We start from the raw sequence: 25,443 nt of genomic DNA, 5'->3' as shown, positions 1-25,443 counted from the left end.
GGGGGGTACGCGGGCCTCTCACTGTTGTGGCCTCTCCCATCGCGGAGCACAGGCTCTGGACACGCAGGCTCAGTGGCCATGGCGCACGGGCCCAGCCGCTCCGTGGCATGTGGGATCTTCCCGGACCGGGGCAGGAACCCGTGTCCCCTGCATTGACAGGCGGACTCTCAACCACTGCGCCACCAGGAAAGCCCTACATCTGCATTTTTACTCCTGTCCTGCCACTAGGTTCATGAGAACCATTTTTTTTTTTAATATTCCATATATATGTTAGCATACGGTATTTCTTTTTCTCTTTCTGACTTCGCTCTGAATGACAGACTCTAGGTCCATCCACCTGAGTACAAGTAACTCAGTTTCGTTTCTTTTTTATAGCTGAATAATATTCCATTGTATATATGTGCCACATCTTCTTTATCCATTCATCTATCGATGGACACTTAGGTTGATTCTGTGCCCTGGCTATTGTAAATAGTGCTGCAATGAACAATGTGGTACATGTCTCTTTTTGAATTATGGTTTTCTCAGGGTATATGCCCAGTAGTGGGATTGCTGGGTTATATGGTAGTTCTATTCTTAGTTTTTTAAGGAACCTCCATACTGTTCTCCATAGTGGGTGTATTTATGTTCCCACCAACAGTGCAAGAGGGTTCCCTTTTCTCCACACCCAGCATTTATGGTTTGTAGATATTTTGATGATGGCCATTCTGAGCTGTGTGAGGTGATACCTCATTGTGGTTTGGATTTGCATTTCTGTAATGATTAGTGATGTTGAGCATCCTTTGATGTGTTTATTGGCAATCTGTATATTTTCTTTGGAGAAATGTCTATTTAGGTCTTTGCCCATTTTTGGGTTTGGTTGTTTGTGTTTTTGATGTTGAGCTGCATGAGCTGCTTATATTTTGCAGATTAATCCTTTGTCAGTTGCTTCATTTGCAAATATTTTCTCCCGTTCTGAGGGTTGTCTTTTCATCTTGCTTATGGTTTCCTTTGCTGTGCAAAAGCTTTTAAGTTTCATTAGCTCCCATTTGTTTATTTTAGTTTTTATTTCCATTTCTCTGTGAGGTGGGTCAAAAAGAGTCTTGCTGTGATTTATGTCATAGAGTGTTCTGCCTATGTTTTCCTCTAAGAGTTTGATAGTGTCTGGCCTTACATTTAGGTCTTTAATCCATTTTGAGTTTATTTTTGGGTATGGTGTTAGGAAGTGTTCTAATTTCATTCTTTTACATGTAGCTGTCCAGTTTTCCCAGCACCACTTATTGAGGAGGCTGTCTTTTCTCCATTGTATATTCTTGCCTCCTTTATCAAAGATAGGGTGACCATATGTGTGTTGGCTTATCTCTGGGCTTTCTATCCTGTTCCATTGATCTATATTTCTGTTTTTGTGCCGTTACCATACTGTCTTGATTACTGTAGCTTTGTAGTATAGTCTGAAGTCCAGGAGCCTGATTCCTCCAGCTCTGTTTTTCTTTCTCAAGATTGCTTTGGCTATTCGGAGTCTTTTGTGTTTCCGTACAAATTGTGAAATTATTTGTTCTAGTTCTATGGAAAATGCCATTGGCAGTTTGATAGGGATTGCGTTGAATCTGTAGATGGCTTTGGGTAGTATAGTCATTTTCACAATGTTGATTCTTCCAATCCAAGAACATTGTATATCTCTCCATCTGTTTGTATCATCTTTAATCTCTTTCATCACTTTTCTGCATACAGGTCTTTTGTCTCCTTAGGTAGTTTATTCCTAGGTATTTTATTCTTTTTGTTGCATTGGTAAATGGGAGTGTTTCCTTAATTTCTCTTTCAGATTTTTCGGGCGTTAGTGTATAGGAATGCCAGAGATTTCTGTGCATTAATTTTGTATCCTGCTACTTTACCAAATTCATTGATTAGCTTTAGTAGTTTTCTGGTACCGTCTTTAGGATTCTCTACGTATGGTATCATGTCATCCGCAAACAGTGACAGCTTTACTTCTTCTTTTCCGATTTGGATTCCTTTTATTTCCTTTTCTTCTCTGATTGCTGTGGCTAAAACTTCCAAAACTATGTTGAATAAGAGTGGTGAGAGTGGGCAACCTTGTCTTGTTCCTGATCTTAGTGGAAATGCTTTCAGTTTTTCACCATTGAGGATGATGTTGGCTGTGGGTTTGTCATATGTGGCCTTTATTATGTTGAGGAAAGTTCCCTCTATGCCTACTTTCTGCAGGGTTTTTATCATAAATCGGTGTTGAATTTTGTCGAAAGCTTTCTCTACAGCTATTGAGATGACCATATGGCTTTTCTCCTTCAATTTGTTAATATGGTGTATTACGTTGATTGATTTGTGTATTGATTTGTGATTGATTTGTGTATTCTTGTGGAATGCAGGGAGAGCCTGCAGCGTCCGAGGCTGGCATGACATTGCAAGAGTCTGAGGTGCGCTGTGTGTTCTCCCAGGGGAAGTTGTCCCTGGATCTCGGGACCCTGGCAGTGTTGGGCTGCACAGGATCCCAGGGGGAGGGTGGTGTGTGGGTCGTGACCTGTCCTTGAGCACAGGATTCTTGGTGGCAGCAGCAGCAGTGTTAGCATTTCACGCCCATCTCTGGGGTCTGAGCTGATAGCCGTGGCTTGTGCCTGTCTCTGGAGCTTGCTTAGACAGTGCTCTGCCTTTTGTGGGCATACAGAGAAGGAATCCCCTCTCCTCATGCACCCCCAAACAATGGTCTCTTGCCTCTTAGGCAGGTCCAGACTTTTTCCCCGGACTCCCTCCTGGCTAGGTGTGGTGCACTAGCCCCCTTCAGGCTGTATTCATGCAGCCAACCCCAGTCCTCTCCCTGTGCTCCAACCAAAGCCCGAGCCTCAGCTCGCAGCCCCGCCCGCCCCGGCGGGTGAGCAGACAAGCCTCTCGGGCTGGTGAGTGCCGGTCGGCCCCGATCCTCTGTGCGGGAATCTCCCCGCTTTGCCCTCCGCCCCCTGTGGCTGCGCTCTCCCCCGCGGCTCCGAAGCTCCCCGCCCCCCGGCTACCCCCCGACTCCACCAGTGAAGGGGCTTCCTAGCGTGTGGAAACTTTTCCTCCTTCACAGCTCCCTCCCACATGTGCAGGTCCCGTCCCTATTCTTTTGTCTCTGTTTTTCCTTTTGCCCTACCCAGGTACGTGGGGGAGTTTCTTGCCTTTTGGGAGGTCTGAGGTCTTCTGCCAGCGTTCAGTAGGTGTTCTGTAGGAGCTGTTCCACCTGTAGATGTATTTCTGGTGTATCTGTGGGGAGGAAGGTGATCTCCACGTCTTACTCCTCTGCCAACTTGAAGGTCCCCTGTCAGTTTTAATAAGTGAATTTCTATTTCAAGGTGATTTAAACCTATGTTCTAATCTTGGTAAGTAATTTAAAATAATTTGCTGACTTGCTGGCTTAACTTTTCAGATATGCCAAGGGCCACTAACTTCTTGTGGCATTTATAGATATTTATCCAAATGTGTTTTTGGTTAGGATGTGAAAATATTGGGGGAATTAATCCAGTACTTGTGCTTATTTGCTTTATATAAATCGGTGTTTCCCATGAGTGACTATATAAATTGGGGGAAGTGGAAGGAAAGAGGAACTTGGATAGAAACCAAATATTTGTTTATGGGCTTTATTTTGAAATCCACATTAGTGACTCTGATAGGATATTAAGTCAATAATTCCTCTTCTTTTTAGATTATTATTTTCATATATGATTATATACTCTTATGAGGCAATTCTCTTTGGAGTCCTCAAAGAGAAATATTACATTTTTACTAAATGGGTTATTTTCAGTATTCTAATATAGCAATACAGTTGTCCCTTGGTATCTGTGAAGGATTGGTTCCGGGACGCCCAGCAGATATAAAAATTTGGGGTGGTCAAATGCGCTTAATAAAATGGCATGTTGTTTGCATATAACCTACACACATCCTCCCATATACTTAAAATTATCTCTGTATTACTTCTTATACCCAATACAATGTAAATGCTATGTAAATAGTTGCCAGCACATGGCAAATTCATGTTTTGCCTTTTGGAACTTTCTGCCTTTTTTTAAAAAAACTATTTTTGATCTGCGGTTCGTTGAGTCTGCAGATGTAGAACCTGTGAATATGGAGGGCTGGCCGTATTTGTATTTAGTAGCAATACTTTATGCCAGTATAGCTTTCTTGCACAGGTGTTTTCCTGTTCACACCCTCCCCTACCTCCAGAAAAAAAAGGCTGCACCATAACTTCTCAGAGCTTTGCGTGCTTTCAAGATGGTTTGGCATCTTTACTGGGTTATGTGCCATAGCAAATATGTTTTCTCAGCCATTCATCTTTAATTACATTTAAATTTACATTAATTTTTAAAAGGATTGAAAGCACCTTCAAAAATGATGTGCCTATTCACCGAACAGCATGTATTAATTTATAGCTGTTTATTGAACAAAATGTGGTTAGTCTGTGTCTCTCACCTCATGCATAATAAAGAACTTCCCTGTTTGAAAGTAATTGCTGTAAAATATTACTGGAGGGATTGAAATGTTAGTGATTGGGAGGTAATATCTTTGCTCGTAGCCAGACTCTTTTGAACATCTCAGGTGCAAATCTAAAACTGGAATAGTCTTGTCGAGGTCGAGGAATGACAGGAATGGTTAGAAGAGACCCTTAGGTAATGGAGTCTTTGAGACAGGAATGAGTTTTCTTGATCTTTTGTAAAACCCTTAAGTGCTGGTGCACACCAGTCACATAAGAGGAAAGGACGGCGTTGCTACTAGACCAGCCAAGAGACCAATAAGAGGTTGTTCTCAGAAAATGCTAAGTCCCCATCAAGGTTGTCCTCTCAAGCTGAGCAGATGTCTGGTTCTCTGGCCATATGTTATTGCTTCTCTTCATTAAAAAAAACCCAACACACCCGTTTTCAAGAAAGCTAAAATATTTGTCGTCTAGCTTGATGGTGATTCGGGCCCTCCCTCAGACTGAGAGACTTCTTCCTGTGATTTCGGTGCTGTGTTTGGTACTGTAGATTAGGTCAGAAGCATGTGGTTATAAAATAAACGGTGATTTCATTTTGTTCGTCCCCTACTCAGAAACCTCCAGTGTTGCCCCCTTCCCCACAAGGGAGACTAGAAAAAGTACAAACACTTCAGTGTTGGTGGCAGGTGGAGGCCTCCTAGAATTTGGCTCCAACCTCAGCATAATGTTTACTGCTTTACAAGATGAATCTCAATTGTAGCTCAACCATTCTTTTATCTAGTCAAAATATTCTAGGCATCTCTGGTGGGAAGGAGAGAATAAGCTAAGGCTGGAAGGGGGCGAGGCCTGGGACCCCTAACAGAGATTAGCACGCTGATCACTAAGTCATAGCGGCATGGCGAACTCGGGGCCCGCGCACTCTGATAACCTTTCCAAGGTGGGAGAACAGTACTTGTCCAGGTGACTGTGTTCAGATAACGTGACATTTCTCGATGCCAGGCTGTCATTTTACTCACAGATCAGGACATCTGTGAACTGATGTATTCGTTTCTAGAAGGAGGAGCCAATCCCAAAGGACAGGTAGGAATTAGGTGAGGAACTCAGGCTACCAGACTGTCACCAGAAATGTCTTCTATTTATTTTTTATTTTCTCTTAAGCACTTCTTGAATGAGTAACACATTTTGATCATTATTCTGTCTACTTACCTAAATCATGGGTGAGACCATCAATAAACTCAATTTCATTTACGTTAGCCTTTGATTTTTTAAACAAATCAATCTATTTGTTTCCTTAAGCTCTCCCTGACCGTTGTCTGTGGAATACAGGGACTCATTATCACTTAGATTACGGATTGTGAGTGCTGCAAATGCAACAAAGTGCCTTTCCCCACCCCCCCACCCCCGATGATTTTGGGTTTTTTTTTTTTTTTTTTTAACATCTTTATTGGAGTATAATTGCTTTATAATGGTGTGTTAGTTTCTGCTTTATAACAAAGTGAATCAGTTATACATATACATATGTTCCCATATCTCTTCCCTCTTACGTCTCCCTCCCTTCCACCCTCCCTAACCCACCCCCCCCCGATTATTTTGGAAACAACAGATTTTTCACTAGAAAGACTAGAAACTGGAAAGCCAAAGGCTTTTGGCACAAAACTGTGAAGGGCCTCTGGGTGGATACATGCTCCCGGAGAGTTTTCATTCCAAGTTAAGCAATTCAGGCTCCATTGAAGGAAGTAGTCTATTCGCTTTGGTAAGATTAGTTTTTAGGGCTGTCTAAGGGCTAATGAATAAATATACTAATCAAATCTAGTTATTTGCATTTATCTAAATTTTGCCCTCAATATATAGCTTATTTCAATAAATGATTTTTGAACCTCATTCTTTTATTCACTGAATAAACTTTTATTGAACACCTGCTATATGCCAGTTCAGTGCAGATGCTGTTGCCATAGAAATGAGTAATATACAGTTGCTGACATCAGGGGCTTACAGTCCTCACTGGCTTAAAACATACTCTTACTATATGATCCACCATTGTACCTGTTGATATTTACCCAAAGGGTTTGAAAACTTGTGTCCACATAAAAACCTGCCCAGAGATGTTTATAGTAGCTTTATTCAAAATTGCCAAAACTCTCAATCAATCAAGATTTTCTTCAGTATGTAAGTAGATAAATAAACTATGTTACTTACAAATATTCAGTGCCAAGAAAAAGAAGAAAGCTATCAAGTCATGAAAAGACATGGAGGAGATTTAAATGCATATTATTAAGTGAAAGAAGCCAATCTAAAAAGACTGAATACTGTATGATTCCAACTATATGACATTCTGGATGAATAGGCCGAGCACATTGGATACTTAAGGGCAGTTATTCTGTACAATACTATAATATTAGGTGGATACATGTCATTATACATTTGTCAAAACCCATAGAATGTACAACACCAAGAGTGAACCCCAATGTAAACTGTGGGTTTGGATGATAATGATGTGTCAATGGAGATTCATCAGTTGTAGCAAATGTACCACTGTGGTGTGGGATGTTGATAGTGGGGGAGGTTATTTGTGTGTAGGGGGAGTGAGTATATGGGAATTCTCTGTATTTTACCCTCAATTTTGCTGTGAACCTAAAACTTCTCTAAAAATAAAATTTATTAATTAAAAAAATGTATTCAAAAGAAAGAGGCTGTGGCCATTAAAGTCTGTAATCAGGAATGCCCCGGTGGGAAAGGTCTCCTATGTGGGAAGCACAGAGCTTGTTGGCTTCTCACATAGGAGACCTTCTAATCCATATTGATACATTAGATGAATAATTAGAGGTTTAATGCCTTTTTGTTTACTGGTCTTTTGAGTTTCTACTTCTGTACACATCGCTTATTTATATTTGTTGACCATTTTTCTATTGGATTGCTTGTCTTTTATAGATTCCCATGAGTTCCTTATATAGTTTGGAAACTAATCCTCTATTAGTATGAAGAGCAAATATATTCTCCAAGTCTGTGGCACTTTTACTTTGTTTACTAGGTGTTTTTCAAACAGAAGTTTTTATGTCATTATATTTCACTATAGTCAAATTTAATAAAATTTTCATTGTGGTTTGCATTTTTTGTGTCTTTTTTTAAATATATATATAAATTTATTTATTTAGTTTTGGCTGTGTTGGGTCTTCGTTTCTGTACGAGGACTTTCTCTAGTTGTGGCGAGCCGGGGCCACTCTTCATCGTGGTGCGCGGGCCTCTCACTGTCGCAGCCTCTCTTGTTGCGGAGCACAAGCTCCAGACGCGCAGGCTCAGTAGTTGTGGCGCACGGGCTTAGTTGCTCCGTGGCATGTGGGATCCTTCCAGACCAGGGCTTGAACCCATGTCCCCTGCATTGGCAGGCAGATTCTCAACCACTGCGCCACTAGGGAAGCCCCATTTTTTGTGTCTTTTAAAAAATTCCTTTCCTACTCTGATGACATAAATATTACTATAGTTTCTTCAAAAACTTTTTTTTATTGTGGTAAAAACATATAATGTACAATTTATTACCTTAAGCATTTTTAAGTGTATAGTTCAGTAGTGGTAAGTGTATTCACATTATTGTGAAACAGGTATACAGAACTTTTTTATCTTGCAAATCTGAAAAACTAACCCATTAAACAATAACTCCTCTTTTTCTCCTCCCTCCAGCCCCTGATAACTACCATTCTACCTTCTGTTTCTATGAATTTGATCATTTTATATACCTTATATAAGTGGAATCTTATGATATTTGACTTTTGGGGATGGTTTTATTTCACTTAGCATAATGTACCAAGGTTTATCCATGTAGCATGAGACAGGATTTTCTTCCTTTTTAAGGCTGAATAATATTCTATTGTATGTATATACCATACTTTGTTTGTCTGTTCATCTATCAATGGATATTTGGGTTGCTTCCACCTCTTGACTATTGTGAATAGTGCTGCTATGAACATGAGCGTACAAATATCTCTTTGAGATCCTGCTTTCAATTCTTTTGAATATATACCTACACGTGGGATTTATGGGTCATATGGTAGTTCTGTTTTTAATTTTTTGAGGAATGGTGATATGTTTTCTATTTTGGTTGTGCCATTTTACAATCCCACTAACAGTGAATGGGAGTTCCAGTTTCTCCACATCCTCACCAACACTTGTTATCTTTTGTTTTTGTGATAGTACCCATCTTAACGGGTGTGAGGTAATATCTCATGGTGTCTTTTGTATATTCAGGTCTTCCCCCATTTTGTAATCAGGTTATTTTATGTTTTGGTGTTATTGTTGTTGAGTTGTAGGAGTCTTTTATATATTCTGGATATTAACCCATTATGATTTGCAAATATTTTCTCCCATCCTATAGGTTGTCTTTTCACTCGTTGATTGTGCCCTTTGATGCACAGAAGTTTATAAATTTGGTGTAGTCCCTGTTGTCTATTTTTGCTTTTGTTGCCTGTCCTTTTAGTAACATACCCTAGAAATCATTGCCAAGCCCAGTGTAATCAAGCTTTCTCCCTATGTTTTCTTCTAGGAGTTTTATGGTTTTATGTCTACATTTAGGTCTTTAATCCATTTTCAGTTAATTTTTGTATATGGTGTAAGATAAACTTCCAGTTTCTCTTTTACATGTGGATATCTAGTTTTCCCAACACCAGTTGATGATATTGTCTTGGCACACTTGTCAAAGATCAGTTAACCATACATGCGAGGGTTTTTGTCTGGGCTCTCTATTCTGTTTCATTGGCCTATATGTCTGGCTTTATGCCAGTACCACACTGTTTTGATTACAGTGGTTTTCTAATATGGTTTTGAAATCTGAATATATGAATTCTCCAGCTTTGTTTTTCTTTTTAAATATCGTTTAGGCTGTTTGGAGTCCCTTGAGTTTCTATGTGAATTTTAGAATGAATTTTTCTATTTCTGCAAAACATTTTGTTGGGATTTTGATAGAGATTATGTTGAATTTGAAAAACTTAAAGATTTTCATTTGCCGTGTCTTTGATCTCTTTATAACTTATTTTTCTGTATGTTGGAAGGTAGAGAGCAGTTTTATATTTTTCTAGGATAGTTCATTGAATAAGTTATCATTTCCCCACTGATTTGGAATGCTGTGTTCCATATCATCTTGTATCATATACCAAGTTTTCATAGCTGAGTGGGTCTGTTTCTGGACTCTATTTTTTCTATTTATTTATTTGTCTTTTCATGTAGTAATATTACATTTCTTTCATTATTTAAGCTCTGTAATAAGTCTTACTGTCTGGTCATGCCCTCTCTGTGTTTTGTGGTTGTTGTTGAGATATTCCTGGCTATTTTTGGCCTCCATTCTCAATATGGACACAAGAATGGATTCTTTGTTCTCTGATACTTTTACAGTTTTTTAAAGTTAACTTCTGTTGACATTAATAATAACATAATTTTCTCTGTTACATTTTAAAAATCAGGGTTTGCCTGGTATATATGTTCTTTTGATTTGTGTATATTGTGTAAGCAGCATAGCTGATTTCTCTAATATTTTCTTTGTAGATTTTCTCAGATTATCTACAGATGATTAATGTCATTCTCAAGTAAGGACAATTTGTTTCTTCCTTTCCAGCTTAGCCATTTGATATCTTTTCCTGTCTTGCTTCATTAGTTAAGATTTCCAGTATATTGTTGAATAGAAGTTGTGACAGTGAGCAACCTTTTTTTGTTCTGATTTAATGCCTGAAACATAAACTTACAAGGCCATTGCCACCTTGGATGGAGTCCTGTATGATGAAAAATAGAAGATGGATTATTACTGCTCCCACTTAAAGCATTTCAGTTATTTCCAACTACTCATTGATAAATACCCAAATTCCTTAAATTGGCCTTAAAGGTCCTGCCTAAACTGATTCCTCCCTACCTCTCCATCTTCATCGTGTATCACTCTACCACTCTACCCTGGTATTCTTTCAGTTGCTTGGACTTCATCTCACTTCAGAGCTTTTGCGTATGTTATTTAATCAGCTTGGAATATTTCATTTCTCCCTTTCCACTCCTGCTCCATTTAGTTAACGTCTACTCATCCGTCAGTTTCTTAACTCAGTGTTTCCTTTTCTTTCTTTCTTTCTTTTTTTTTTTTTGCGGTATGCAGGCCTCTCACTGTTGTGGCCTCTCCCGTTGCGGAGCACAGGCTCCGGACGCACAGGCTCGGCGGCCATGGCTCACCGGCCTAGCCGCTCCGCGGCATGTGGGATCTTCCCGGACCGGGGCACGAACCCGTGTCCCCGGCCTCGGCAGGCGGACTCTCAACCACTGCACCACCAGGGAAACCCAGTGTTTCCTTTTCTTAGAAGATTTTCAAGATCCTGTCAGACTAGATCAAATCCCAAGGATTCCAATTTTAGAGCATCATGTATTTCACTTGTTAAATTGTAATTATACATTAATATGTTTGCTGGGTACCAGTCCTCCCCATTAGAATGTAATCTTCATTAGTGAAATCACTATATCATTGACTGTATCTTTAGCACTTTGGAATGGCCTGGCGTATCAGAAGGGCTCAAATACATTTCTTGAATGAATAAATTATTGTAGGTGAAAATCTCTTTTAAAATGGAAATACACTTCTCCCACCTTAACGTCAGTTATTTAAGTTGAGCCTAGTTTGATTCAACTATTTGCCGAATCAAATAGATATTTGGCTGAGAATAGAAAGATGGGTTATTTGTAAAACAGGTAGGGATAGGGGAGAGGAAGCAGGGAATATGTGACTTTGGGTATCTTGAAGGCAACACAAGATCTCTGAATATTTGAAAAACTAATGATACTTATTGATTTGTGAGCCTTCAGAACATCTTTGCCTTTCCTTTCCACTTTCTAAATCCAGGGATTTGTGGAATAGGACAGGATGTTGGGCTCCTTGGAAGATTATTGGCTACCTGAGGAGAGAGTCCGAGAAAACATACAAGTACATGCTGACTTAAGTTCATTAGGAGGGAAGCTATGTGGGATGGGTTGAGAAGAGCATGGATTTGGAGTCCATCTGACCTAGATTCATATTCAAGCACTGCCACTCTCTAGTTTGATAAGTTATTTGAACTTTCCTGTACCTTCCTGAAACTTCATATTTTCTCACCTGTTAAATGTGGTTACTGCCCTTGTGCTTAAATCTCTCCTGCTTGAGCTGTATGGTGATGGATTTGAATTGTAATTGTAATGGGATTGACATTGATAGTTGAGTTTATGTCCTTCCAGCCAATGGACTTTAATAAGTGGCATCCAGGAAGTTTTCCTGTGTAATTCATATGGTTCTGATATTTCCATCGTGTCTCTAGAAACTTCTTTTGGAGGCAAATTGCTGTGTCAAACTGAATCATGAAACTGAGCCAGGTTTCTTATTATTGAGGGCAGAAATTCTGTTTGGTTACAGTATTTTTTCCCCCAAGTTTTACTTCTCTAAGAAGAGCGTAGGACAGTTAACACTTCAAAACATAGCTTAAACGAAGCCCATTTTGGAATGCCAAGCTGCCACAGAGTTATTTTATCTCTCTGGTATAACACTACAATAACATTATTTTGTACTTGATACAAACGTAAGAACATCAGTTTCTGTCATTTTTGCCCTTGGTTTTTGAAGGTGGAATTTAGAGGGAAAATGCGTTTAGATATGCAATATTGAAATCTATCAAAAGTATATAGAATTATTTAACATACAGCAGGGCTGCTTGTTTCCTTAGAAGTGATGTCAGGTAGGTTAGCTAACTGAGCTGCCAAGACTGTATTTTAATGGTCTCTAGGGTTTATCTCCTATTTAAAATGCTTTGTCATTTATTCTGCGTGTGTTAAATCACTGACGCTTGCTGAATTCTTTTTCAGATTTGCTTGTTTTCTGCTGTTTGGTGCTAATCATTTGATCACTTCGATGTGTGACAGGAGGAAGACGGTAGTTATGTAATTTTCACTCAACAGTCTTCCCTAAGTTGTTAAATATATTTATTCTATATCTTCTCTGTCATCAGCTGCAGATTGTGAAATGCCCTGATAGAAACTTTGAATTCAGGGCTCCTGCATTACTCAGCTCTTCCTCAGTAGTGCAGGGATAACACACAACCCCCAATCTCTATGGCTCGCAACCACTAAGATTTATGTCATGTGTGTGTGTGTGTATATATATATATATATATATATATATATAGGTCATATATATGACATATATGTGTGTGTGTGTGTGTGTGTGTGTGTGTATAGGTCATATATATGACATATATATGTGTGTGTGTGTGTGTGTGTGTAAAGTCGGTAGTGCCTTTGTTTCTGCCTCAGTTATCTCTTTCACTCCAGGATCCAGGCTGAAGGAGAAACCCCCATCTGGAACATGCCATTCTTGTGGCTGAAACATAAAGGGCTCTTAGCGACAGTCAAAACTTGCGATGGCCCTTAAAGTTCCTGCTCAGCTGTGACCACACACACTGGTCATTCACATTCCATTGGCCAGAGTGAGTCTCATGGGCAAGCCCAGTGTCACTGTGTTTCAAGAGAGACCCTGCAGTTTACAAGGCAGTTGATGGGCATGTGTCCTTCTTTTATAGAGAAGCGTAGAGAAAATAGTAGAATATAACATAGATGTAAGTTTAGGTAGGGCCAATGGCATCTTTTTCTACAGTGGCCTGTTCTTCTGATGCTACTCAGAAAAGTCCCTTCCCTGCTCCTCTCACCTTCTGTACCCTTTGCTGCCAAAGTAGACCCATGAAACCTACTCAGCTTCTCTGCACAGCCTGATGTGGGGTCTGCCTAAGTTGTTGCTTTAGTCAAAACTGACCAGAAGTCACACAGCCTCTGGAGCTGTCTGACCTGATAAGGACTAGCTCTGCTCTAAGCCAAGAGGCTCCATATTTGCTAAAGTCATAGCCACTATTTTTGTTTTATTCCTGGTAATTGCTTGAAATGGAATTTTAAATAAATCATGTATTTATTGCTTATACTTATTCTCTATGTGTCCAGTACCCTTGCATACCTACTCTTGTCTTAATAATGCTTTATAACACACAGAGCAATTTTTACCTCTATCATCTCATACAATGCTCCCATGAATCCTGGTCATATCAATGTCATTGTGATTCCCATGTTATAGGCTGGGGAAGGTTAAGCAACTTATTCAGGCTCAAAGACTAGTGAGCTTTATAGCCAGGACATAATGATGGACACTTTTTGTTACTGATAAAGAAAATACCCCGTTTTAAGTATATCTTGAAGAATGCATAATGTAATATATAAATACTTTTGTTTGTAAAAATGTTTGAGAGTAAGATGCTTGTTTTACCAATAGGGTTCACCTTATTCAGACAGAGAAAGATGAATATCATATGATACTGCTTACATGTGGAAGCTAAAAAAGGGTACAAATGAACTTATCTACAAACCAGAAATAGAGTTACAGATGCAGAAAACAAACTTATCATTACCAGGGGGTATGGCAGCGGAGGGATAAATTGGGAGATTGGGTTTGACATATACCCACTACTATATATAAACAAGGACCTACTGCCATAGCACAGGGAACTCCACTCAGTACTCTGTAATGACCTATGTGGGAAAAGAATCTATAAAGGAGTGGATGTATTACTGATTCACTTTGCTGTACACCTGAAATGAGCACAACATTGTAAATCAGCTTTTATTTATGTAATTTATACTCCAATAAAAATTAAAAATCAAAAACAAATTTAAAAATTGTCCTCTTCACTTTGAATGATCTGATCACTAAATTTCAGTTTACGTACAACTTTCCCCAGGAAAACAATCATTATATGGATTGGGCACTATGGTTAGTGGAATGCAAAACTCCACGCAGTCAGTTTCCCTATCAAAGTAAATGGTGTCCCTTCCATACTGTCGCTCAAAGTGGTTCACTATTGTTTTTCTCTACTGCCCTGCCTTACTCCAAGCCACTGTCACCTCCCAGCCAGAATGTGGCAGTGGTCCCTTAAATAGCCCTCCTCCAAGCCCACCTCCTTTCTTTACTTCTTCCAAGCCTCCTTCCATCACACGAAGCCTAGTGATATTTTCTAAATGTAAGTCTGAATGTGCCTGACTTCTCTATTCCCACCCAAATTCCTTAGTACAGCTACAGGGCTCCCCTGTGATATGTGCCTACACACCACCAGCCTCCTCTCATGCCATTCTCTCCCTCGCTCTCTGCTTACTGTAATCTCAGTGCTCTCCCCCCTCCCGCCTCCCCCCAGCCCCCCTGCCAATGTCCCCTAGCCCGTTAACACTCATTTCTGGATCTCACCTTGTCAGCAAAGCTGGCGAGGCCTCCTGGGCCATGGTAACGAGTCCCGTTTCAGTCTACAGAAACTCACCTCTGTATCCCCACGATCACTAAGGCCTGTGGATTTTACTCCTTCAATACCGCTGGAAGCTGACCGAGGTACACAGTACCTTACGGCTGCTCGCTTTACCAGATATATTAGATGACAGTGGTTTTTGCAAAAGCCCTCGCTCACCCACACCAATCCCAGTTACAAGGAAATATCCAGTGTTTGGGGAGAAAGCAACCACTTCAAACATGTTTCAAACAAACCGTGTTTCAAAGCAACTGTGTTTCAAACACAATACACCTCATTTTTAGACTATAAATGCTCCCTTTGATAATTCCTAAAATTAATCAAGGTACCTGAAAGTGTGACTGCCTTTCCTGCTGTGGAGGAAGTTTGGATTCTAACTGATCAAATTGCTAAGGATTGGTCTGTTCCCTGTGCTTGTGGCTGCTGGATGTTGCTGAACTGGATCTCTGGACAACTCGAGTGGCCTACATTGCATGTTGACTCAAACATAGTGGTCCTAGGGTAGGCACCTCTCTAGCAAATGACAAAGTGTGTAAATTCTGTATTTTAGAGGTCAAGGTAGACAAGCTGCCTTGCTTGTGGCTCGTCCTCAAGTGTTAGTATGGAAGGACGGCTTTGTGGCATGCTGCTTTGCTGGGCACACAGCTGCCTTTCTAGAGACGATGACAATTTGTTGTGTCCGTGGATTGTAATGACATCTGGTCTGGGCTGGCTTGCAAGGTGGACGGACCAGGTTTGATTTGAGCCCACTCTCAGAATCCAGTTTGGAGAGGGTGGGTCACAGTCGTTTGCAGCTGTGCTTTGCCTCTTGCTCTTCTAACTTTGACTCAACTAATAGCTGAGTTTATTCATCTTTTCCTGAAAATTATCTCAAGGAGACTGTTTTGCTTGCCTTCTTGGAATTCAAAGAATGATAGGGGTCCATAAATGTCTTGGTTAAAACTAGACGATTTTAGAATGTCCCACTGTCTGTTTTGGGGCCTGGCAGGAAGCCTCCTATTCACTGTAAAGGAATAGATGTTTCATCAGTTTTTGTGTTCCCTTCTTTGTTCTTTACCTGGGAATGCCCTTTTCTTTATTATCAGGCTATTAAAATCTTCTAAGGCCCACTTAAAGTTTTACCTTATTGGAAACGTGCTAGATTTCCCTCAGTCAGAATTGATACTGATTTATGTTAATTTGTGTGTGTGTGTGTGTGTGTGTGTGTGTGTGTGTGTGTGTGTGTGTGAAATTTTACTTTGTACTTTCATTTAGCACTTGTGACATTCTGTGCTCTTTTTAAAGTTATTGCTTACCTATTTTTCTTCCCCAGATGATACAGTTTTTGAGGGTAGGAGCGGAACCGATCAAATTCCTATCGTCCCCAGTGCTCAGCACAAAGCCTGCCGTGTAGGAGCGCTGTGCATGTGTTGAATGACTTTGAATCTTTAAAGCTAGTTCTTCCATGAAAAGAGTGTTGCACAATCATAGTACATATCCCATAAACAAATGGACGCCCAGAAAGTACTGTTCTGAGGTTATTTTATCTGCCTTGCCACGAATTGGCAATTTCTTTACCACTTCAGGCCAAAACGCTGAATTTCTGAGAACGACTCTTACCCTTTCTCCATAACTGAATTCAGGAAAAGCAGCCATTGCATTGGACCTAGTTATCTTGTATGGTGCATTTGGCAAAAGACTACGTGGTGAGAGTAAGACACTAGGCTTCCTTCTGGGTGGGGCTGGAGTAACTCCTGTTTGGGGTGGAGTCTTCCGAAATCAGAATCAATTTCCTAAGAAACTGAACTGAGCCCCAGAGACATGTTTTTCTGTCTGTAGTCTTTTAACAGTAGAAAACATTATAAAATTCTCACTTCACTGTCTTCCTGTTCTTAACTGTTCTTGGGAGGAGTCAGGTCAGAAGAGACTGAGATTAGAGTCTGCGTATCAAATTCTCCACAGAGTAAATATCCGAGCCAACACCACAGCAGTCAGCATCTGTTGCACAGGGTAAGTCGTTTAAAAAAAACAAATTGGCCAATTTTGAAAATTAGGTGTGGAGAATAGAAGGGAACCTGAGAATTTTTATACTATTTTTGTGATATAATCAGCTGTAGCCAAGAGAGTCACTTTATAATATGAATATTTATAGCTCAGTCTTACATTTTCTTCAGAATGAACTGCCATAATCCTTTTCATTACTCTAAAAGTCTGATGACTCTTGTCTTAGAGCGAAGCATCCCTTCCAAACTCCCCTATGAGTAGATTGGGACCTAGTGTGATAACAACGCTCTGATTTACGAGCAAGACCCTGAGTAGACTGAGAAAAAATAACTGAAAACTTAGGCAGGCTTTTGTATACTTATTTACGTTTCTTCTTATTCCTCTTAAAATGAAAGTCCTGAGCTTTTCTGTAGATATATTTTACATCTGTGAAAGAAGATAGCAATGCAGTTAATAGGAGGAACGTGATCCTTGGGTTCAGACGACCAACAACTCTCAGTTTCAGCACCTCATAGTTATGTAAACTTACTTCTATGCACTTCAGTGCCTTCCTGATAACTACTTTGCAGAGTTGCTGTGGACACAAGTATAAACATTAGATATTCAAATATGGCTATTATTATTATCAATTATGCTGACCTACAGAAATATCCAAGTTCCTTGGAAGTATACATTTTTGGGAAGTGAGTAGGGATGGGGTATTATTATACTTTTATTTTGGGTTTCTTTTTATTCATTCAGTATATGCATGTGTACTTGTGTGTATTTGTGCCTATAAGTGTGTGTGAGTGAATTTCACATATTACATGTCGGGCACCACTTCAGGCACTTTGATAACATTAATGAATAAAACAGACAAGAATTTTCACCCCCCATGGAGCTTACATTACTTTAGTGGATGCAGCTGGAAGCTGATAATTGATATTGAAAAATTAAGCCAGAAAAGAGGGATGGGGGTTGGGAGTGGGTTATAATTATTAATAAGGAGGTCGGGGCATCTGATACTGGTTTTGTGTTCTTTGAGGTTTTCATATACTAGCTTTTGGAAGGGGGGCATTGGAAAAAGGGAGATGAGAGGACAGAAAAGAATAGGAGCCTGCTGACTTGTAGGAGAGCAGAAGCATTTCCCTTGTGTAAAATGTGTCGAAACACAAACTAACATGGAAGAGTGAAGTTTTCCAGATGGCCTGGTTTTATTTTATTCAAATTTGAGCAAAAATCTTCCTTAAGTATTTTGTACACACCCTGCCTTCCCAAACAATGGGTACTGAATATAGTCCACCTGGTCTGTGACTGCCACTTCTATTACTGAACTGTTGTGAAGCAAGTCCCTCAGGGCCAGCAGAGATGCTTTTGCCTACTTGCCTACGATAATGGCTGAACCTGCAGTGATTGTGAGTTCTACATAGCAGCCACTATGTACATATGGCTATTTAAATTTAAATATAAATTAATTAAAATAAATGACATTAAAAATTCAGTTTCTGAGTCACATTAGTCACATTTCAGGTGTTCAGTAGCCACATGTGTCTAATGGCTACTGTGTTAGCCCAGATACAGAACATTTCCGACATTGCAAAGAAGTCTGTAAGTATGTATTTGTTATGTTTCATGTTCCTGTCTCTGACATTGTTTTTTGTGGTACTGCTATCAGCTTCCAAACCTATCTCTTCTTTTTGATTTGTTGTCTCTTATAGTTCATAGGTTTAAGCACTAGATTTAGAATTTTATATAAAGTAAGGGTAACTAGGCTCTAAGAGCAGAAGAGCTTTCTTATGTTCAGGTATCTGAGTTTCCGTACTTGGAATTTATATTTCTATTCTGACTGCCCCAGGACCTTTTTTGCTTGGTTATTCTGGTGCAGCTGTGCTCTGGGTGGTCAGGGAGTCAGACTCTTGAGTTACTGTGGGAGAAGCGCTATCAAACTTTAAAGGTAAATTGCACTTTTGTGGAAATGCTTTAGGCCCAGTCAGTGGTCCCTTGTTTGGAGCAGTGCCATTTAAGGAAAGTTTATTGACTGACTTCCTACACATATACCAAGCACTATGCTAGGCCCAGGAGATACAAACAAAAGTGAACATGGCCCCAAACCCTGAGGAGTTCACAGCTTAGGTGGTAGAGAGAGGCATAAATAAACCGTTTCATCATCTAGTGCCCAGGTATGAACTTTCCTCTGAAAGTCCAGAGGAGAGTGGTGCATGAACCAGCCTTCCTGGAGGTGGAGGGAGGGGGATGAGACAAGAGGCCAGAGGCCTTGGGAACGCTCCCTAAAGTAATGATTCTTTTTTTTTTTTCCGTCTATTTCTTTTATTTTTATTTTTAATTGGAGTATACTTGATTTATAATGTTACATTAGTTTCAGGCGTACAGCAAAGTGAATCAGTTATACATCTGCATGTATTCTTTCTTTTTTAGATTCTTTTCCCATATAGGTTATTACAGAATATGGAGTAGAGTTGGAGGGAGTGATTCTTAAATGGCATCCTGAGGGATAAATAGGTGTTAGTCACATGACAAAGTTAGGAGAATGGGGTCAACAAGACATGATGTACCATAGCATGAACAAAGATGGGGAGAAGTGGACTGGCGTGGTGCAAGTGGGAACTTTTAAGTCTAGTATTGATAGGATTTAAAATAAAAGGGAACCTGTGTCTATAGAGATAGATAGGCTTTGACTGGTATGTTGAAGTGATAGGTAATCAGCAGAGGGGGCAGGGGGCAGGCGGATGGTGACACCGGCTCATCTGACTTTTCAGCAGTTCAAGCTGTTCACCCTGGCAGCTCTGTGGCAGTTAAATTTGAGGGAGTTGGGCTGGAGGCTGGGACACTGGTGGTGGTGGGTAGAGGAGGAGGAATTCCTAGCAGGTCCAACAGAGAGATAACCAGGGCCTGATGTCAGAGGGCGTTACTGTGGTAGGGTAGAGGACCTGCTTTCCATCAACACTTAAGGGGTAAGATTATCAGTATTTGAGGACTGATGAGATCTGGAGGATGAAGGAGACAGAGGAATCAGAGATGACGCTAAGCTTTCAGGAAAACAGATTAATTTGAACACTTCTTCCAAGTTCATGGTGATAGGTTTTGACCTATAGCTGCTACTAGTGTTTTGCATTGGCAGCTGGTGTCTAGGTTAGGTTTTAGGACTCCATCACTCACATTTGTTAAAAGAACTTGAACCACAAACTATAGTGAAGCTCTACCCTTGTATGACTTTAATTTTGCAGTGGCCTATGAAAATTTATAGAAATTTGGCTTCATTTCTAGTGGCTCCAATCCAGATGCCAAAATTACCCTATTGCTGGGATACCCCTTGGGTGGACCATTGAATCTGTTATTCATTAGGAACAGCTGAAAACCATCAACAAAATTCCTGTGCTATGCCAACAATAACACCAGTCAAATTTCAAGGTAACTCCAGGTTTCAGAAAGTTATGAATCTCAAAATCTGTCTAGCTGAACCCTTATTTGTATTTTTACACATATTTATCATGTGAAAAAGCTAGTGGCGTCCTTACTTTTCATAATTGTACATTGCTTTCTTTAGATTATAAATTAAATTCTGAGTTCCGAATGTTGGTGGAGACATGCTTACGGATCTGTAGTCAATCACATTAAAGTGAAAGTACAAATTCAGTCCGGATGGTGGAAGTTGGAGAGGAGCCAGCCCAAAGAATCCATTGTGATGGGGTCCATATTGAAAGCAAGAATTCTCTCATATCTGCAGTGCATTTTAAAAGGATTTTCCAAGTAACAGTTACTATTTTAATGACATGTGTTAAGCTTCCAGAAGAACCCAGTTCTCTAGTTTTCAAAATTAAAGAAGTATGCCAAATCTATGTTGATACTTGGGTTTTACTGACATATTTCACGACTGCATGGCTAAAGCCATAAAACAGTAGGTGCCTGGCACTTTATTTTAGATCGTTATATTTAGCTACTGCATCTGGCCTTTGCTGCTAAATATTTTTTTCTTGTCACACTAACTACTCCATCAAATTGAATCTTCAGTGGTCTGGCAGTTTTTGAATGACTTCGTGCAAGCTGTGAAATCCTGTCCCCTAATCAGGAAGATCTGGGAAAGTCTTGTGGTATGAGGAAACATGCCACATCTTTCTAAGTGAGACAACAGGATTATAGGACAATTATACAACATCTTCAGAATTTTTATCTGAAGAATAGTGATAGGTTTGGCGATAAACAAGTACTATAAAGTGAGAGGCATGGGAAGTTTCCACATTCTTTAAAAGGGTTTGGTACAAGGAAGAAAAGAAAACAAGCTGACTTTTTGTGGCTCTTGAGAAGGGTTACATTAACCATTTGTTCAAAGTTGGATTTATGAAGATCACTGGCTTCTAAGAACATTCTTTATAAACTGCCATCCTTTGTATGATGCCAGTGAAGGTTGTTTAGCAACATATCAAAATAGTTTTATGAAAAGATAAATATGTTTCATTAAACCCAAGGGGAGCTTTCTAAAATGCATTTTTTAAAATAAATAATTGCTGTCATTCTGTGGGAAAGAGGCAAAAAAAGACATCTTTTCAAGCAATTTGTGATTTAATAGCAGCTGGCCAAGTGAGTTGAGAAACCTTATGAGTCGTGTATTTTTTGAATGCCTTTTCTCTTTCTTGGGAAACTGGCTAAGCCCCAGAATCTTTCTCCCATAGCAAATGGCTCTGAAACTTTGATCTTTGCAAACCAGTTTGCCAGATGTAGTGGATAGAACATGTGTGACCTTTTGTGTGCCAATTCACCCTGGCTGATCGGAAACCATATGTTAACCTTGTATGACTTTTATTTGTAGGCATTACAGCAGAAGTTCTGGTGGTGACCTCTTTCGACGAACTGCGGAGAAGGGCCCCAGAAGCAAGAGGGAAGATTGTCGTTTACAATCAACCTTATACCAACTACTCGAGGGCAGTGCAATACCGCGTCCAGGGGGCGGTGGAAGCTGCCAAAGTGGGGGCTTTGGCATCCCTCATTCGATCGGTGGCTTCCTTCTCCATCTACAGGTTGGTCCTTATGTTCATTTGAAGTGCTTTCAAAAACCAGGGATTTCCATCAAAGAGAAGCCCTTTTGAAATAAAAACAAAGCAGTCAAAAGAAAATACTGATTGTTCACGGAACTTTCCCCCCATTCTACATTTGTTCATTTGTTTGTAATATCTTTTTTGGCCTTTTCAGGATTCCAAGCATCATTTGTGCATTCCTTTACAAAGCTTCCCACATCCACGATGATCCCATAACATTCTATATATAACCAGTGTATTTTATATATTTTCATTGGAGGGAGAACTGAATTCATGTCTGCATTTCATCAAAGATTCCTAAAGACTTCAGAGGCAGCCAGGCTTTTTTCCATTCTTGCCAGAGAAGTGAAATACAAATAAAGCAGGTTACATGATAGGGGCCGTCTATGGTGTAGTGGAAAGAGTTGAGGCAGCAGAGGATCTTGGATGTACACCTGCTTCTGCTTCTGGAGAACCGTGAGGCCTTGGGAATGTTCTTCTTTTTTTTTATTGCAGTATAGTTGATTTACAATATTATATTAGTTTCATGTGTACAGCACAGTGATTCAGTATTTTTGCAGATTACACTCCATTATAAATTATTTCAAGATAATGGCTGTAATTCCCTGTGCTATACAATATACTCTTGTTCCATATTTATTTTATACATAGTAGTTTGTATCTGTTAATCTCATACCATCTTGGGAATGTTCTTAAAACTCTTTGCACCTCAGCATTCTTCTCTATTAATTGGTGATAATTAACAATAATACATTTACAAAATTATTTTATGATTGAATGAGGTAAACTTATGAGAGATACTTGATATTTATGAAGGTCTATTTTGAGGGCAGCATAAGTTTTGTCTTTTTCTTTGTATTTCTGATTGAGGTAATTGCAACATGCTTTATTGATCCTCAGTTGTAGGAGGAAATTCGGCATTGCAGTGGTTAAAAAGTCCAAAAATTGACCTGCAGACATTGGGCCTAGTTTAATAGCTACATATCGTAGTGTCACATATCAAGGATAAAATATTTGAGAAACATGGATAAAAGAAGCACCGTTTGGGCTTCCCTGGTGGCGCAGTGGTTGAGAGTCTGCCTGCCAATGCAGGGGACACGGGTTCGAGCCCTGGTCTGGGAAGATCCCACATGCCGCGGAGCGACTGGGCCCGTGAGCCACAACTACTGAGCCTGCGCGTCTGGAGCCTGTGCTCTGCAACAAGAGAGGCCGCGACAGTGAGAGTCCCGCGCACCGCGATGAAGAGTGGCCCCCACTTGCCACAACTAGAGAAAGCCCTCGCACAGAAACGAAGACCCAACACAGCCAAAAATAAATAAATAAATAAATAAATAAAAAAAGAAGCACCGTTTTAGTGTTGTGGCCTGGTCTCTCTAAGATAAAAAAAAAAATGTAAAAATAATTGCAAGTAGGGTTTATTTGAGTCTCAAGACTAGATCTTTAATATCTTTGTAAAGGAAGCATTCTTTATTCTGCACAATTGCTCTTTGGAGCTGGAGTCACAGCTGCTTGACCTTAAATAATTAGCACCCTATGCCCTTAAAAATAACTGAGGGCACATCAGCAACTAGGAAACCCAGTCAGAGGAGTTGTCCAAAAGGGCAGAGAAAAGGAAAGGGACATTTTTCTTTTATGGGGATAAGGTATCATCCCAGGGGAGGAAGATGGGGCATGCTAAAACCACTTGTTAGAAGTTTTATGAGAGAAAACCTAGTTACACTGATGTCGCAGTGCCAAAAATAATGCTCTTTGTAGAGTCTTTAAAGTTTTGGTGACTAGTGAAATAATGATTGGACCATATTCTTTTGGATGGTTACTTTTCCCAGGAGGGAAGTCCTGAAATGGCTAGCTTACTTCCCAGAATACCTCAATCACCCCTTAGAATAACACAGTCAGCAACCTGTGGCCATTCACCATGATTTCACTGGTCCTGAGATCTAAATTATGGAGCTACTCTTGCTTTGTGAAACTGGGTGAATGCCAGAAATATTTATTTAACAACTACTACTCATAAGACTAATAAAGTCCCAGATGACTTAATGCACAGCAATCTGCCAGGGTTCATTGACATTTTTTTCCTGGTATAATGAAGACATCTGGAAGCCCAGGCTCTAACCTAGGAGCACCAGAAGAATTTCGTGCAGCAAAGGACTTAGAAATCTGTCGTTAGCCTCTAAGATTTAGGGTTGCCAACATGTAGTGTGCATTCAAGACATTTTTCTTAATATTTATAGATCCAGACTGATTATAATTTTTTCATTGATTTGATAGCCAGACATATTTCAGTGGACCCTTAACTTTTATAACTCCATATTTTCAGCATTTATGAATACAAAATAACATTGCTCTTTACATAGTACTTTAGAATCTTTCACATTCGTCATCTTATTTGTTCTGACAACAATCCAATGGACCAAGGAGAAGGGGCATTATTATCCCCATTTTAAGATAAAGACAGAAAAGTTCAGAGAATTCAGCATGTTAACATGTTTAAGTCTTACATCTTGAAAAATGAAAACCAAAGCGAAACAAACTGTCTCTTTGTTCACTTCAGGCTAATTTGTTTTTTAGAGCCAATTTTCCTTAAAGAGTGTTCTATATTCCTATCTGCAATTTTTCATCCCTCATTCACTCACCAGTTCACTTTAACCTGGCTCTTCCAGATACTGAAATGGAAGTTGTTAAGGTCACAGATAGCTGCCTAGTTGAATATAATGGACATTTTTCAGGCCATCATCTTATTTCACCACTCTGAAGTATTCCTTATTATTGATTGCTTTTTCAATCTCTTCTCCTTGGCTTCTATGACTTCTTTCACATAATCTCTCTTTCTCTAGCTCCCGCTCTTTCCCTCTTTCCCACTTTCCCTTTTCTTCCCTGTTTCTCTGGCTTCTCACTGTTAATATTCTACCTGAGCTTATGACTTCAGCCCTAAGCATGGTGACCCTTTCCAAACCCACCTCTTCTGTCCACTGCCTGAGCTCTAGGTCCATACATCTAACTACCTGCCGATTTATCTTTTGGGTGTTCCATAGCTATCTCAGTTTCTTTTCTTTTCTTTTCTTTTCCTTTCTTTTCTCTTCTCTTCCTTTTTTTTCAAAATTGAACTCATTCTTTCACCTCTTTCTCCTGCATTTTCTATCTCAGTGAAGAGAATGCCATCTGTTCTGCCTTATAAATTAGATGGTCCTTGATTACTTTTTTTCCTCTTCCCTTATCCATCATTTCTAGGAGCTACGATATCTCCTAGCTTCTGCTCTTTATCAGTCATTTCAGCCAATGCATATTGAGCACCTCCACCTCCCAACATCACTCCACACTCTACTAGTCAGGAATCACTAAGGCCGCCCCAGTGCACCCCATTTCCTCCAGGTTTCACGACTTTGCAAATGCTTTCTCCTCTGCAACCTTCTATTCCCTTCTTCACTGTCTCACACTGTCCTTCGAGATTCATCTTAAGTGTTTCTTCTTCTGGGGAGCCCTGCCTGATATCCACCTCCAGCCCAGGTGAGCTGCCTCTTTTGGGTATCCCATGTCATCCTGTGCATACTCTGTATCATAGTATCTTGGAGGTAGTTTGGGTTCATGCTTTGGTAGGGTAGACTAACTGTTGTAGCAAACAACTCAGACACCTAACACAATAGGAATCTCTTTCTTGCTCACATAATAGTTCCAGGAGGGT

General features: G+C 39.9%; 1 protein-coding gene across 1 annotated transcript in view; it reads left to right on the top strand.

Annotated features, from left to right (window-relative positions):
• CPQ (carboxypeptidase Q) overlaps nucleotides 1–21,743 on the top strand; it is a gene marked incomplete at its 3' end in the record, with an annotated part of 44,073 nt that extends 22,330 nt beyond the window's left edge. The window contains exon 2 of the mRNA XM_007454426.1: nucleotides 21,536–21,743. Within this exon, the coding sequence (XP_007454488.1) occupies nucleotides 21,536–21,743 (208 nt within the window). The remainder of the gene's footprint in view (nucleotides 1–21,535) is intronic.
• Between the last annotated feature and the right edge of the window lie 3,700 nt (nucleotides 21,744–25,443).

The sequence above is a fragment of the Lipotes vexillifer genome, unplaced genomic scaffold (assembly GCF_000442215.2).
Source record: "Lipotes vexillifer unplaced genomic scaffold, Lipotes_vexillifer_v1.1 scaffold457, whole genome shotgun sequence".
NCBI lineage: Eukaryota > Metazoa > Chordata > Mammalia > Artiodactyla > Lipotidae > Lipotes > Lipotes vexillifer.
The sequence above is the reverse complement of the archived record's forward strand: the minus strand, read 5'-3'. Positions and strand labels throughout refer to the sequence as shown.